Raw genomic sequence first — 16,863 nt, 5'->3', positions numbered from 1 at the left:
ATCAGAAACAGTTCAAATATACAACACCTTTCAGGTATGAGCAGAAATCAAGATTGCATGGTCCTCTTTCAGGATCCTCCATAAAGTGTGGTCTAGACATTAGCAAAGGGAAGTCAGCAATTCTGGTTTTTGATTTTGGTTTTGAGAAGGGGCAGGATCAAGGAAGTGTCATGGTGTCAGATCTATTGCTATTTCTCATGTTCCTTTGCTGTGTGTCCTTGGCAGCTACTGGAGCCACGCTGCACCTCAATGTACAGCCCCATAATAATATTTTATCTCTCAAGGTTGTCTCAAGCCAGACAAATTAAAGTTTGCAATGCAGCACTATGGAAATGCAAATTATTCTTGTTATTATTATCCATTACTGTGCTCAGTTATTTAAGAAAGATTGATTGAAATTAGAGGGGATAGATTCTGTTACCATTTACTTTAATAGCATTGTCTTCCTCTACTTGACAAAATACTGTGCTTCTATCCCACTGTGGTTTTACTATTTTAGGTATTTCACTTTACATATTTATACAGCACCTATTGCCTAGCTCAGATGTTTGTGAGTTGTCACACCATAAACTGACTACAGTTGCAATCTAATAAATCTTTGGCTACTAAATTAAGGCCATTCCTCAGATTTACAGTGAGTTCTGCAGACAGAAAAGCAGTATTCACTTACGGGATATTATCATCAATAAATAAAGATATATTTATGAAATAAGGCTAAAAAACAAGCTTCAGTTCTTCCCTAGACTAGCTATTAAATCTGTTAGTGATTCATCCTCTGTGTAAAAATTAGCTCTCTTTCCTTGTAGGTTCATTAGATGTGTTGTTAAAATACCCAGCCCATGTTCTTCTTTGCTGCTGTAATTATTTATAATTATAGGCCCAGAATTGGGTTGAGATTCTTGTAACAGGCTCTCCTGCTGATTCAATTGCAAGACTAGGGCTGTGTTTTATGCTCCTGTAGCACTTTGCCTCTGAAAGTCTCCAGACACATTATAGACCTGTGCCCCTATATAACAGTAAATTACTCATAGATTGTTACCACCAGGTTTTGGATTAAGGTGCCAGGAGTGGGAGCAAAACTTGCGTGTCTCCACTCCCACTGTTCCAGTCTCTACGCTACCTCCCTACTCCYATTATTATTTTACAGGAATTCATTTTTGAGAAGACAAAAGTGTGACTGAAAATATGTTGCTATGTCTAAAAGCAGGCAACATAAAAAAGATTGTTTACAAGTCCCTTTTTTAACTGCTCTTACCTTTTCGTAGCCTTACAGATACAACAGCAGTTCCTTGCCTTCCTCAGTCAGCTGCTCCTGTTCCTAAGGACTGTTCTGTTGATGACTGTGCAATATAAGACCAGTATCTCAAGATGCAGTCACTGGCATTTATAAATATTTCCAAGAAGGTTGGGGCCAACACACTGATCTTGAAACCTAATTGGACACCCATTTGTTTAGTTAGGCATGTGAGTGTCTTTGAAAGACAAGGAAAAGCTGATCTTTCTTTCTTTACAAGCACTGAACAGGTGTGGAAGGGGTTAAAAATCTCACCCTGCACTGCGGCTCTGCTAGGGAGTATTTGCAGGGTCTCAGCTCATTTTAGGTGGTCCCAATGGACTGAATAGCCTCCAGGTAAAATAGTTCACAGGGTCAGGAAGTGAGGAAGCTTTCAAGGAAAAGAGAGACCCTGATACAAAGTGAGAAAGGGGGCTATTCTCAGAATTTATTTCTTTTGCTGTGGGGAGAATGAGTAAGACTATAGACAGAGACACTGGCATTATTTAAGTTATGTAAGAGCACTGCAGACAAATACAACATAGCGAAGAACCAACAGGACTGAGAGTATCAAGAAATTTACCAGACTCGGTAACTGTCAACTGGGCTAGGAGATAACATGAGCAGTAAGTAACAGTAACATAGGCTGTGCTAGTGCTCGTCAGAACTTGTGCTGGTGCCACCTTTTGCAGTAATTAGATGAAATTGTAGAAATGAAATCTACGTTTTCCACCAGTGTAGTGTACGTACAGTGGGTGCTTCTGGCATCGGAGTTGCAAAAACATCAAGTTTAGGAAAAACATATCCATTTGTAGAATAAAGATCTAGGAGGAGGTATGTGGAAAAGTAAATGGGCAGCTACTGATATATGTAGGGGAGACCCCAAAAGTACAGCAGTCCTCTGGTTCACAGCCTCATTTTCTGAGAGAAAAGGGTAAAATTATATTCAAAAGCCTCAGTCCAAGAAAGATCCTCAACTTGACCTTGATTAATGTTAGCAAACAAATGTGGAAAAGCATTGGCTAGCAGGAAAGGTAGGAAAAGATAGAAAAACAGAAGGGGAGAGTGGAYTATGGGTAGCTGGGAGAGCTTACTATGGCAAGATGTTAGTGAACTGCAGTGGATAAGGTGCAAATTTAAAATCAATTTCTAATTAGATAATGAAACTATTCATCTGATTTAAAAAGAAAAGACAAAGYCTGATGTTTCTCATGTTGTAGTTGTCATTGCTGATAGAACAGTGACTTGCTTGATATCCATCTACCAATCCAAATCCTTTTTCATCCCCAGGTTTGGTGCAGTAGATAAAGCTACAGCATGTTGCATCATTACTATAGGGAAAAATGTGCATTTATACTTATTTAGATGAAAATAACCCCCTAACCCTTAACAGCTCAGGAGCTAACATTGCAGCAAGTGTAGTCTCAGTTTGGAGATTGTAACAAAGCCCGGATCAGTTGCGTTTCTGTGGTTTTAGATTTCAGTGTGAGCATTTCACACCAAACCAACCCAGACCTATTCTGTGCATTACCTGTCTCATGGGGTAAAGAATTAGAGAGCTCTCTTAGAGAATCAGATCCACACAGAGGTAAATATTACCTACACTTGCAGGAATGAGCGTTTACTAGGGTCAGTGCTGATGCCAAGGACTTGTAGTCTTTCCCATGGAAAATTTAAGGTTTTCCAGTAATGCTGTAATTATCACTCTGTCATGTCACAAAGCAAACAGGTTGGCAAACCTAGGTACCAACTAAATAATCTGTGGCATAATCTAAACATATAACGGTAATTAAGTCTGACAGCTTAATAAGCTAGTGAAATTCAAATGTACAGTAGTAATCTACAATTAAGTAATCTTTTGTAATAGCACCCTGCCAGTTTGTGAGATTTCAGGTACAGCGCTGTGTACTGTTTTGCGGCAAAAATATTGACATAAGGAAAAGGTATCCAGGCAATGATCAAACATATATTCAGATCAGCCAGTACGGTACATGGAAAGGAAGAATAAAGGCAATGATTCATTTCAGGCATTCAGTTGCTGCCACTTGCATATATTCAGAAATGCCATGCTATACTTGGCAAGGGCTTTTTCTGCTGTACTGAGGGGTTATGATGCCTGACATCACTAATAAGTTTTTTGGCTGTCCATCACCTATACTTAGAGATGGTTGATTAGAATAGTGGTCTCTCTATGACCATGTTAGAGTCTACATGTTGGTCAGTCCTGGTCTTCATCTAATTGCCAGTGTTCACTTGCTCCTGTAATGGATAGCAATGAAAAAATTTAGACATAATAGTGAGGGAAAGGATTGGGTATAATCAAAACACAGAAAGCAGACCTGGCTTTATTGTCTTGGGATCCCCTAGGCTTGATTCTCCCCTCCCTTACTTTTTTGTGACTCCCTRCTAAGCGTGCTAGCTGGTGAGAACTGAAAGGGAATCAGGACACATTTCTAGGAACTTTTAGATTTCTCTTTTAAGGCTTTTGGAGTGTCAGATTTTCAAAAATCAGGATATTTGCTTTTGCTTTCACTTCTGCAGCACATCCCGTCCATTTATGCACAGCCTTCTTGAAGAAGGAAAAAAACAATTCCATCTCCCCAAAAACTTTGAGTGCAAGTTGGCTTACTGGGGCTTTGTGCTGAACAACACTATAACCAGCACTGCTGTTCCACAGAGGGTAATTATGTTTTAGTTATGATGTCAATAAGAAGCTCCCAGGAGAGATTTCCTTTTTAAATCCTTTGAAGCTCTGAGTGAATAAAGTAAGCCTTGGAAAAGCAGACCAAGGCAAGAAACTTTCTAAATATAGGAACTGCTTTGGGATTTTTGCATGACAATGACATTATTTTTAGGCACAGGTAGGAGATTTCTTGCATTTGTCAGTCAGAACCACTGCTATGTCTTGTGTTCTTTTTTTTGTTGTTGTTGTTTCTGCTTCCTCCAACTTCCCTGTCTTTTCATGTTGTTATTGACTATTTCTACAGAGACTGCTTTCAGAATGAGAGCATCGAAGAATCAATCAGAGCCATGTTATAAAAAGATCCCCATCACCACAGAGCTGAGTAAGTTATTCTTTGGGAACAAATTTCACAGAAGCAATATGCGTGCTGCATTATTTATTTACCCCAGGCCCTTTTTAGAATTCACAGACAGAAAGCGACAAGCACTATATGTCCAAGGAACATTAAAAGGTTTGACTTAGATGTTAATTCACTAGCTTTGAAAGAGTCAGAATGGTTTATCTGGAGAATAAATATAGCAAAGTGTTACAAAGGTCTCAGTGTGTAGCAAAACTCTGAAGCATTCATTTAGGAGGAAGATGATGGCCTTTTTTTAGGAGAAAGATGATGGCTTTTTTTTTTTTTTTTCCCTGTGATGGACCGAATCTCAGGAGATATGAGTTCTAGACACTTGGCCCACATTCATCCCGCCTATCCTAAGACACTTCACTAAGATAAATAAATCAGAAGCCTGTTTGCCTGGCTTCCCCTTCTTTTCAGTGGAGAAAGAGGCACCACCAAAGGCAGTTCTGCCCACCTGCATGAATCTAACTTTCTGTGTTTCAACACCCTGAAATACTTGTAATGGTTCCCTCCTCCTTCTCTGGATATGGTGGTAGCAACAGGCTTCCTCCCCACTTGTACAAATGGCTGTGGAAAGACGGAGCCGATTCCAGACAGTCTGCAGTTCAGGGCATTGTGCTGTGAATGCCTTGAACAGGTCCATACATACACCAATATGGACAGGCAGYGCAGGCATTTTACTCCAGGCACCTCTGTCCTTATCATTCCAGAAGGCTTAGCCTCTCTAGATTGCATTCATAATTGGGGCAATCCAAAGAGCTCTTTCATGCTATACTTGGCTATTTTTTATCTTTGTCTTCATCCCCCAATGAAGGCTAAATCCATTAATTAGAAACATTTGCACTGATTAACTGATTACTAGTAACACAGCAGTCAGTGTCACACCAGAGTGGTGTGGCTGGGCTGCCAGTCCCTGGGGACATGGATGTTTAGCTCCATTTAGAGTGCTGACATGAGAACATACTCATCAGATTAGCATAGCATGTTGCTAAGCATCATGATTGGCTCTGATTCACTCAGGCTTTTTTCTGTCTTCCTTTTTTGCTTTTTCATGCAATACTTGCAAATGCTAGGTGGGCTCAGCGAATTCAGGGAAAGGTCTTCGCTATCCAAACCTTCCCAGGTTTGTAACTGAACCAAGGCTGATGACCAGTCCTGGTCTCTGGCAGGCACTGGCAATACTTTATCTGTATGAGGCTGCAGTGTACTGCATAGTCACAAGTTTACCTGATGAGCTGGTAGATCAATGTGGGAGAAGTGCAATGCTGTATCCCAGAAGCAGTGAAGCACCTTAACAGGCTATGAGTCCCATATGCTCCTCAGAAAGTCTGAGGAGCTGCTGAAAAATAAATAGTGCACGATAATGATAAGATAATGGTGCCTCCTCCGGAATCGTTTCAGAACTTTTGAATTTCCTGGAATGATGTTTGGATACTCTGTTGTGTTGTGGTTTAGACTTAAATTTCTCCTATGTTAAAAATATTCAGAAATATTTTGAGCTGACTACTGAGGCTCAGCTCCTCTGGGAAGATACTGTGTGGTCAAGCTGATGTCTTTAGATAGGCATTGCRCCAAAGTGATTTCCCTCCAGGATTTGGTGTGTCAGTGGAGGGGAAAACATCTACAATACATTGACGTGACTTGGATTTTAGTCATGTCAGATCTTTGACAAAATAATGAATCGAGCCTGGGCCCTTAACAGGGGCCTTCCTCCAGCACATACTGAGCTAACAACGCATCTAGTAAGAAGAGAGTTGGTAGAATTAGCTGARGGCCTGCATACCTCTAACAGGGTTTGTGTAGGTATTTTGCCTTGAGGAGCAGGAGAGTTATGCGTTGTCATCATGCTCTGACATAGTGCTGCTATGCCCAATGGTGAGAAACCTTGGAAAAAAGGAAATGCTAAGCCAATCGCTTGATATTCGGCTGATGCAAGGCCTGTTAAATGCCAGGCTGCACATTGGGCTTTTGTGGGCCCAGATCTACCAAGCTGAGAGCAGTTCGATATGCTGAACATCTTCTGTGCTTGTGGGTTGATCACTGGGTTCACAGGCACATTATAAATGGATATTCCTCTGAAACAATGGATTCTAGAAACTCTTACCATAAAAGGCCAGAGATTTGAGAGTGATATAGCAAAAAGTCTATGAAGAAATAAGAATCCCACAAATACTTAAAAGAAAATGGTGTGAGGAAATAAGGTGGGTCATTTATTATGCCTGCGAGAGCATGCTTTAATACCCAGACTTTTATAAACTAGTCAGTTTGATTAATACCAGATGCGGAGCCAACCCCTAAAATCCAGGGCTGGTAAAATATCTTTACTGAGAAGACAAGGCTGAAGGATGACACTGATACTGCAAGACAACAGGAGGCATTAATAGTATTGTGATTTTGGCTAGCTTTAGTCATCTTTAAAAATGATCTACTCAAATGCCTCCTGGCCTTAGGGAACATAATAGAAATTAATCTTTACTCACATAGAGTACTTGTTCTCTCTATGTATTTTTTAATGGGAAAACATGGGTTCTTGGTCTGCAGACCTTTCAGTCCTCCTGTCTCCAGCTGTGCTGCTGTCATTCCTCAGTATTCTTACTGGCAGTGCTAGAATGTCAGAACATACCTAGCACATTCAGTAGCACAGTAGGGGCCCTCTGTCTAGATATACTTAGACAATTCACTGAAAATAGAAAAGTAAGTTAAAGAAGAATCACTTTCAGAGTAGGGAGACTTCTCCAAGACTATCTCAAACAGCAAGAATAAGGCTGAGAAGCTAGTGAAGATTCTAACATATCACTGTAACAGCAGGACAGCTGTGAAAGGAACTCTAACTCCAGTATAAGCTGATAGAGATGGTGATTCTACTTCTGTTAAATGAGAAAATTGAGGGGAAAAGATCAGGCTAACTCCCCCCCCCCTTTTTTTTTCTTTCTTTGTTTCTTTCTTTCTTTTTTAATGATTCTGTGTCTTTTGGCTCCTCTTGCAGCCTTGATCAGCAGCGCTGAATATTTTGTTCCACTTTACTTTACAAATCCAGCATGCTATGGCTAGTACTGAACACAGAACGGCTCTCTGTTTCTAAGATGTTTCCTGTTTCTTCCTTGCTTCTCTAATAGAGTCTTCACCGAACGCCCAGTTCATTAATCGGGCTTTCAACATCAATTCTGAGATCTCTGACCAACATCACCAGCTTTTCACCACTGCTGCCTGCACAGGAGATATCTTCTCAGATAGCTTCTTGAATTCTCTTTTGTCTATTGTAAGTAGATGCATCAAGTCCTGTCATAATTAGTGGCATCAGAGACATCCCTTCTCTGTGAGGAGTATGACAAAGTGACTTAATCTAGTGTTTACAATGGTCAATGCCAAGTGCTTCAGAGAAAGTCACAAGAAACCTTGCAGTAATTGGTGATTTAATTAGTTATTCTATGCCCTGAGAATTATACATGTCACTTCATGTCACTTTTTATGTAAGCAATTTGCTTATTGGTCAGCCTGTGTGATTTCTTGGGGTAGTGAGTTCCACAGACTGAAAGACAAGTATCAGCTCCAAAAAAACACGACTCTCAATGCATTCTCCCTGTGGTTGATAGGCACATAGAATTACTTGGAGAAACTTTTAGAGTGTCTTGATAACTTCCTCCCTTTCCTAGCTGCAAAATACTGATATGCTGCAAAAAATATTTACAGTCAGCCTAATTTATTTACCTCTTGATAAAATGTTGTTACTATCAGTCCCTCTAAGGGGACCACAGTCACTAAAGCCAAAATTTGGCACAAGTTGGTTCCATGCGGGAAGTTCCAGCAGTGATGCCAAGGGCTGAGCAGATTATGGGGACACTGCGTTCTTTCATGCAGAATGGATTTTTACAAGTCTGGCCAGAGATGCATGGGCAAGCTGGAGAAACAGGGAATCTGCACTATCATCATTTTACTAAAGCAGACACAGGAGTTTAACTCTTCTCATCTTAGCTGTCAGTCTGGCACCTGGGCAGAAATTCAATGGAAGTTTGGATAGAAAATCCAATGAACTCAATGGGAATCTCTCAATGCTTATTTTCTGAAATGGTATAAAATGAATTCCTGCTGATCCAGAAGACCACATCAGATTTTAAGAGGAGAACGTATTTTGATTCTCTATAAATTTGTGTTAATTTCCCTTTAAAAACATTTGCATCATGAGGACTGGGTACATTGCACCAAAAATGTAAGAACAGAGGGAATGCAACAGTCCTATCCTGATGATGTAATCATTTTAAGGTACTGTCAAAAGTGAGTGATACTCTTTGTGGTGACACCTGTGAGTGACAGTTTGGTGCAGTTAAGCTAGGATTTGGCTGCAAAATAGCTCATATAAGCTGCCATTTTCAAAATGACTTTCTCTTTTTCTGAAAGCTCCCTTCTTCCTCTTCTCCCTGATCCCCTACGCCTCAGTAAAGTTCTATATATCTTGCTCTCAGTTCAAGTCCAAGGGGATAGTGCTTGGGTGGCAGTTTTAGAGAAAATGAATAAATAGAAAACAAATCTCTCGAAGGGATAAGTATTCCAAAATAAGTGTGTCAAGTCCAGTTATACTTTCCTGAGAAGGCTTCTGTGGTAGTGAAAGTATTATATTGCTGCTATTCACTGATATGTCAATCAGTCAGACAGTAATTAATGACCACTAATGTCAAGTGTAAAAGCAGCTTGAGACAGAGCACAACCTATCTTAAAGGATAAAATTTCACTCAAGTGTAAGACTCCAAGTCTGTCCAGGAATAATCAGTACTCGCCTCTGCTTTAGAGTAGAGGAGCACCTTAAGTTGGATTCCATTAGTCTGTAAATATAGGGAAGAAGGAGAGAAATATTATATTGCTTAACAGTTGCAATATCCTGGGAAAAAAGTATGAATGAGAAGAAGGAGAAAGAGGAATAGTTCAGCAGTCCACTATTACCTCCATTTGCTATCACTGTGAATATCTGTTGAAATTCCTTGAGACACTCAGAGGAAAATTGCTGTTCTCTTTCAGTTTGTAAGGAGAGTGGTAGAAGAATCTGCATGGTACAAAGGCACTTTTCATGTGGTCCATAAAGTGAAATGTTACCCCTTGGAAGCCTGAAGCAGGATTGGCGCTTGCTCTAACCTGGCTCTTAAGAGTGTCCCTAAGCTACAAAGAATAATTCAATGAATATGGTCATTAGGGCTCAGATACTGTAATGAGCTCTGAATTCCCTTCCTGATCTAGCTGCAGGTTCCTGACCTACACAGGGCCAGCTTACTAGCAACTGAAGTCAGTGGGTCTAAGCAACTGCTTAGTGATGRGTGGAGAAGGTTTCTAGCCTAGCCTTCCTGTGCAGGGGCATTCCTGGAAATGTGCATATCTCCAGCCGTAGCCAAACAACAACTGGCAAGGAAGGTAGTATCTTTCTGGTACAGTACAGAAACAGTGCTCCTTTAAAGTTAGCTTGGAGACCCGCTCTGGATGCAGGAGTTTTTCCTGAGTGCACGTACGTACATACATGCATGCCTCCATAATTGTTTTCCTCCTTTCAAACTCCTGCAGTGTAACTTAGCAAAGAAAGTACAGAATGAGGGTGACACGCAAATCCTATTAATTCATCCAAGTATGGAAATACAATCCTTTTGATGTCAAAAAGTACAGCAATGATATGTTAAAGAGCTCAGCATGCTTCAGTTAAATATGTAAAGTGCAGATTCCCCCAAAGCTGTATCACTCCTGGATAACTCTGGACTATAGCTCCGTACTTTAAAAGCCTGAGAATTACTCTAACAGTATTATACCCTTTTGCCCAACAATATGGTCAGATGTTCTTAAGCGGATTTGAGTTTAGCTTGGATTTAGTAACACCATTTCTTCTCTGCAGCTTGTTTAGTTTCTTTCCTCAGGAGAATGCAGGTGACAGATTCCACGAAGTAGCTCTATATAGGAAATGAGCTTTTAGGGAAAGGRTGGAAATTAAGTTATTTGATGCACTGCAATCAGAGGGAATGCTTTTAGATCGAAAAAAAAAAAAGAAAAAAAAAAAAGAAAAAAAAGACCCTGAGTTTTTAGGAGGTTTTTTGCCCTCAAAGCAGAAAAAAATACTGAGACGTGCACAGAGGGAGACTTTCAAAACCCATATGGCAACTGCAGGAACAGAGAATTTCCTCCTGTTCCTGTGCCCTAGCTGAGCAGGGCAGTTGCCCTCATCAACTCCACTTCACACACTGTGCTCATGCTCAGGTGACGTCAGAGCTGCTGCCCAGGCTTTTTGCCCTCCTTCCTGCCCCCACCCCAACTGCAAAAGTCATTTGAGAAATGAAGGGGGGCTATGGCTGACTGCCATTTGTGTCTTTGAAAATTCCCCATTCAGCTGCAGTGTGGTGTATGTTGTTATAAGAAAATAGGTGGGATCTTCTGAATGCTCTTCGAAACTAAAATGGGCTAAGCAGGTGGAAGTACACAAAAACTCTAAAGTCATTGATAATATTCTCCAGATTTGCACTGGAATAATTTTGCCTTTTTTCCAGGAACCAGAGCATAATACTTCACCTTTGAATTTTCAATGTCTCCTTCTTTCCAGACCTACTACAACCATCACATCTTGGCTTTGCTGCAGACTCTGGTAACAAGTGGGACAAGCCCAGCATTGGAGGAGCAGCAGTTGGAAAAGGACAGTATACTGAGCAGAAGTTCTGACAAAATAATGCACAATGCCACTCGAGGTAGATCCAAACTGGCACTCTTGCCACTGTCCAGGAGGTTGTTAACAGGTGTCACGGTGAGTTATATCACTGAGTGGTACTTCATAGGCTAGGTTTCATCCCTACCACTAGAACTAGGTGAAAATGAAAGGGTGATCGTGTTTACATGAAGTTCAGCTTCATTCGGCTGAATCCGCTATGTAGCTTGAAAAGGCTAAAGACATCAATTAGCCTCATTTAATACTGGATTCTAAGCTTTGGGGGAGCACTGGTTTTCTGTGCTTTTTTTCCTTTATCCAGTGATAAACATATAAGGGTCCTGGTTCTATGACTGCAGCTCCCAAATGTTACAGCACTAGAAATAGCGAACAGTGATCATACCAGTGATTATACTTGGCTAAATGCCTTAGTATTAGGCTAGATTGTCTGCTTTGGTCCCTTTGGGATAAGAGTGTTTTTGCTTCTTTTATAGCAGGAGAATTCCTTTGGAGACGTTTACTGCAGAGCTTTAGACTTCTTTGGGATACTCTGTTTTGGACTCTACCGTCTGATGGAAGAGCCTAATCCATGCAAGAATAGGCAAGTACACTTCATATGAAATGGTATTGTAAGTCAAAGAGTAATCAGGACTCTGAGTTAAACGTTGTAGACAACTTGAATTAGTTACTTTTGTCTTGAATTTAGACATGGCAAGTAGGCCATCTGAGGCGAGCTGATGTGTGATCTGAACATTGCTCTCTGACTAATTCTGGGGACTGATCAAGTGAGCCTTCTTTATTAGGGAGCTGCTGGAACATAAAGTTAGTAATATTGCTGAGGGCATAGATTCAGAGAATTTACAAGCAGAGAGAACTTTCTCGTCTAACTTGTTCTACTCAGTGATCTTTAAAATTTCAAGATTTTAGTAATTGTTTGAGCTTCAGATCTCTTAGACATTTAGTCTTGATTTGAAGATTTTAAGCAATCAAGAATTCAACACCTCTTTCAGCAGCTGTTCCAGAGACCAATTAGCTTAATTTAAAAAAATATGTATCCTATTCTTAGGTAGGAAGATATGCAAAATTAGACCCTCTGTACCTCATCTATTTGTTCTAAAGAATTCTGCAGATGCAATCACTCATTGCAAAAAAAAATCTGCAGCTTGTTAGCTATCCTAGACATTCAGTAGCAAGACCTCACAAAGCAGTCTGAATCTCATATATTAGTGCTTTTTCAGGTTTGTGATTGCTCGGCCCCGCAGTGATTTGAAGATGTTGCCTACAGATCTGCTGTTTTGTATTGTTCCGTTCAACATTGCAACAACGGATGACCTGTGACATAGAGTGGAGAGTCAGTTACCAAGCAAGAAAACAGGTAGTAAAGAGAGCTTCGTGCCAAAGCTTTGAGAGATTGTGAAATGCCCTGCAAATAAAGAACTGTACAAAGTATTAAGACCTCACAATAAATTTTCCTGATTCTTATTTCTTAGGGGTGCAGTGGGCAGTTTGAATTTGGCTAAACACTGGCATGAGATTATCACTGAAAACTGTATTGTTAAACTCTAACATCAGAATGGGAGTAAAATGCCTCTCTGTAAGGAAAAGGGCAAAAACTTGAACCTCTGCTAAGCCCTGTACAAAGCAGACCCAGTTATATACTAACTTAATGACTGTGTCAAGTTTAGAGATTCTCTGTTGAATTTCTCAGTTCAAAGAGTACAGCACTCTAAAATGTACTTTTATTACAAACACAACAGTAGATGTTGGATTGATATGTATTAAAAGAAGCAAAAAAAGCCCGTGAACTTGTACTATAAATCAGGTCCCACCCTTATATTACAAAGTCAGTTGTGAGAAGCAGGAGAGAGGGGTTTTTTTCCTCTCTTTCCCCTAACACTAATTAGGTTTGAAAGACTGCAGCTTGAGTCCAGATACCACATGCTGAGAAGAAAGGAACCCAAACAGCTGACGCAGAGTTCAGACTAAACTAACTGCAAGCTCCCCAGGGACATCACAAGGTAAACTTGATAGTATCTGTCATTTACAATCATTATCAGGCAGCTGAGTCTCTGTAATTTTACTAGGGAGCCAATTAACAGAACCCTGAAGCTCAAGAATAAGGTCTTGGTCCTTTTTCTGTTTTAGACAGGAAGGAGGGAAAATAAGTCTTTGTTTAAAATAAATACTCCAGAAGCCTTCCTACCCAGGGGAATGATCAGATCTGGGCTTGCACTTTTCCTTTTGAGGGATAAGTTAAAGCACTGAACTCAAAGTCAAGCAACTGGCTTCGGTACCCAGCTCTGCAACAAGTTGTCTGTATAAACTTAGGTGAGCTATTTAACTGTCTTTATCCTAATGCTGCCTACTGAACCCAGGGAAAAATAACAACGTAGTTGTTAATTTAGGTTATGAGAGCTTTGGGGAAAGAACCATCTCCTGTGATTTGTGTAGTGTAGCATAATTAAGTACGGATTTAGGATGGGACATTTAGGGACTCTGCTCAAATAACATGAATAAGAAGCAGGAGAAAGTCTTGGACCAAAATTCCGGATGGAAACCTATCTGCACTTGGAGAAGTTTAGAGTTTGGATTGAGATCTGAGTCTTAATGTATTGGACTCATCTTTCCTGGAACAAACTAATCATACATTTTCAGTTCAGGACCAAATTACAAGTAGCAATGGGTGAACCATGCTTAGAGCAAACAAAATACCATAGCAAGCATGCTTTCTCTTTGCCAGCCCTTTGCAGACCTGAACTTGTGCCAACACAGTCAGCTGATGTCTTGGTAGGAGCTTTTGGGCCTAAAATCACCCACTCTATATACAAACTGAGATAAAATTTTGTGCACTGGATTCTGATCACCTTCTGGCAGAATGAGGCTTCAATAATAAAATACTTCAGTCCATTCCTTAGCATGCATTATTTTAAACACACAAGACAAAAGGTGGAAGGAGCAGCCTGGACAGGCTTTGCAGTATCTGATACAAGTGCTAGGAAGAGCTGAAAATTGACTAAGGAAGATAGCTTATACTACGACTGCAAACTTTCTATGTTGTCATCATCTAAACCCTTCTTCATTTGCTGCTGTAATACTCTTTAAGCAGAGCACAGAGGAGGTAATATCCCTGCTTTTTTCTTACTGTTCTATTCCTTTTAAATAATTGCACATGCCTGGAACTCTTTGTTCCTCTTTTAAACAGGTCTTGTACAATGTTAACTTATTACAAAAGTTATGAGACACCAAAACTTATTTATTTAGAACTTTCCTGAGTGGATGAGAAACTCAGGTGATCTTGCCAGCAAACTCTTCTATCTGAAATCATCTGCTTTGTCTAGAAAATGGGGAGAAAAATTGAAAGTGTTCCTTCATAGTTGAGAACCAGAACCTATTAGTTCCAGCTCTAAGGATATGCCACTGTGTTGCTCCAGAACTATGCTGCATAACATAAAACTGAAACAACCTCTGGAGTGAGTATCTCTTTCTTTTTTTCCAAAAGAAAGAAGAGTCTTCATCAAGCACATTTTTTAAAATATGTTACATGTCTCCAAGGTCTCTTAGGTGCAGACATGGCATGCTTTCCCCTCCTACATTGATAGTGTCTGTGTGATAGGGGAATATGCCCATCTTCAGTCATGGAGTTTTTCCAGTGCAGTGTATCTCCAGTTGCTTAACCTTCAACTGCTAGAGCGTGTACTTTACTGAGGTAAGGTGGGGTGGGTGAGAGATGATAAAGTGGGGAAAGCACCTTTTTCACTTTGTTCCACTCTTGTTTGGTTGCTATCTCTGTGCAAGCAATTCTGTTTTTCATAGAAGAAGGAAGGGAGAGAGAAATCCCAAGAAGGTAAAAGTATTAATGGGTCAAGGCCTTCTTTGCATAATTCTATTATCACCAGGAAGATTCTGCAATAATCATGTTAGGCATGTGCTTTGGAGCATCAAAGTGACTTGTCTTACCTTACTTTTTGATGTTAGACAGATTTAAATGCTTTGTACAGATGAGGCACCTCAGGCAGCTGATCAAGAAGGTATGTGCTGTTCAAGCAAAGCAGAGGCCTGTTTGGTATTTTTTTTCTTAATGTCAACAATGCCACACTCCTCCAGCAAAGAATAATTTCTGTTGTCACAAACTGTGAAAAGCAAAGGTGTAGGAGAGAATCTGTGTGTGGGTGCATGCAAACATGCTTTTTTGAAGGTACAACCTCTGAATTGTCAGCAACAGAATCTTCTTGCGTATTGGTGGGCAACATATAGATACTGTATCAATAAACTTAGTGCCTGCAATGAAAACCAGTGTGGTTCACTGATTAGTGATACAGGTTCTCTGCACTCTTATTTGCTAATCTGCACTGATTCTAATTTGTAAAGGTCACCTCAGTGTGTGGAAGGGACATAAATAGTAGTAGTGTTCATTTTTTAGCAGTGTTACTAGAGTCTGCAACAGAATTCTGAAGCTTTTTGTGTTAGGTGCCAAATATAATGAGAAGTTGTCCATGACCTAGTGTATTTAGGTGGATATAAAAAGTATTTAAAGGGAATGTAGTTTGCTCAAAAACATATACCGGATTGGTGGTAAACATGAAAATGTAACTGAAGTGTCCTCATTCCTAGCCTGGTAGGAATCCTCCCCACTGGGCCATCTTTGCTCTCACATCTCAGCTCCTGCTACATATGCCTAATATGATCATACCTTTGTCAAACAGTCTGCTTAGGGCTTTGACAGTCTTTTCTAGAGATGGCAAGAAGACTGCTATTCCCCATGCATTATAAGATGGGTCAACCTGTTTACAGAAGCCAAGAAGTATCATCAGGCTTTCAGAGAGGAAATTACTCATCTGAGATTACGCACTAGGTAAGGTTGACTCTGTTTCTGTCTTGTTTGTCTTATATGCTGGGCCGCAGTGTCATTTCAGGGTAGTAAATGAAGAATGGAACAAGAAACGTCTCCAAAGATGCATGCAGGGATATGTAGATTCTCCAGAGACTCAGACGTGCAAAAATACTTACCCTAACACATGCATCCACCCAGTTCTGACAACTAATATGGGCATGCACACACGGATGAACACAGGCCTCTACAAAGAGCGCTTGCCTATTGAGATGAATACACACATCCAGGCTTGGGTTGTTTTCCTCCCTCCTCCTTTGTGTAGTCAGATACAATCCAGCCGAATGAGTAGTGAGGGATGTCACTACTGTGAACTGGGTTGGGTTTTGCAGTACAGCATGCTGCAGGTGGTGACTGACACATAGTCAATGGGATCTGAGGAGAATCCAACTGTTAGATGAAGCAGGCTGGGGACTGAGAAAACAAGAGGTGGCTGCAAATATCAAGTGTCATTATTCTCTGAGCAGAGATAGAGAGTAAGGAACATCCCATGGAGATTAACTACTGCACTGCAGGATAAAGAGCCATTTCTTGATATGTTGGGACATCTCATCGTCCTGAGAAAACTTGAGCAGAAAAGGTACATGACAGCAGGAGCAGCTTTTCAGAGCGTATATACACGTTTCCCCCAAAAGCACATATCTCATCCAAGAAATTATTTATTTTTCTCAGATAAACTGTGAATATCTGATGGTTTAACTCAATGCCAGAACAGTACAAAGTCTCTTTTAATTGTTAACTGGCGGTGGACTCTCTAGCCTCTTCCTACTGAAGGAAGGGCCCTTTTCTACTTTCCCATTCATCTACTTCAGCTTACTTTCTTGACCTGCAACCAGTGAACTGTATAACCATAGTCTCACCCCTACTGTCTCTCTAGTGACCAGTTACAGAGGGACTAGAGCCATCTAAATGCTGATTGCTTCCTTGTTTGCAGCAGGAGGCCATGCAGAGT

At 40.5% G+C, this 16,863-nt stretch overlaps 1 protein-coding gene across 1 annotated transcript in view; it reads left to right on the top strand.

Annotated features, from left to right (window-relative positions):
• KCNU1 (potassium calcium-activated channel subfamily U member 1) overlaps positions 1-12,361 on the top strand; it is a 50,703-nt gene extending 38,342 nt beyond the window's left edge. The window contains exons 23-27 of the mRNA XM_085304228.1: positions 4,261-4,338; positions 7,476-7,618; positions 10,925-11,122; positions 11,521-11,624; positions 12,262-12,361. Coding sequence (XP_085160354.1) covers positions 4,261-4,338; positions 7,476-7,618; positions 10,925-11,122; positions 11,521-11,624; positions 12,262-12,361 — 623 coding nt within the window. The remainder of the gene's footprint in view (positions 1-4,260; positions 4,339-7,475; positions 7,619-10,924; positions 11,123-11,520; positions 11,625-12,261) is intronic.
• The last annotated feature ends 4,502 nt before the right edge of the window (positions 12,362-16,863 follow it).

This window comes from Rhea americana, unplaced genomic scaffold, assembly GCF_003343005.1.
Source record: "Rhea americana isolate MKP2758 unplaced genomic scaffold, rheAme1 scaffold_204, whole genome shotgun sequence".
Lineage (NCBI taxonomy): Eukaryota > Metazoa > Chordata > Aves > Rheiformes > Rheidae > Rhea > Rhea americana.
This window is presented reverse-complemented; position numbering and strand designations above follow the sequence as displayed.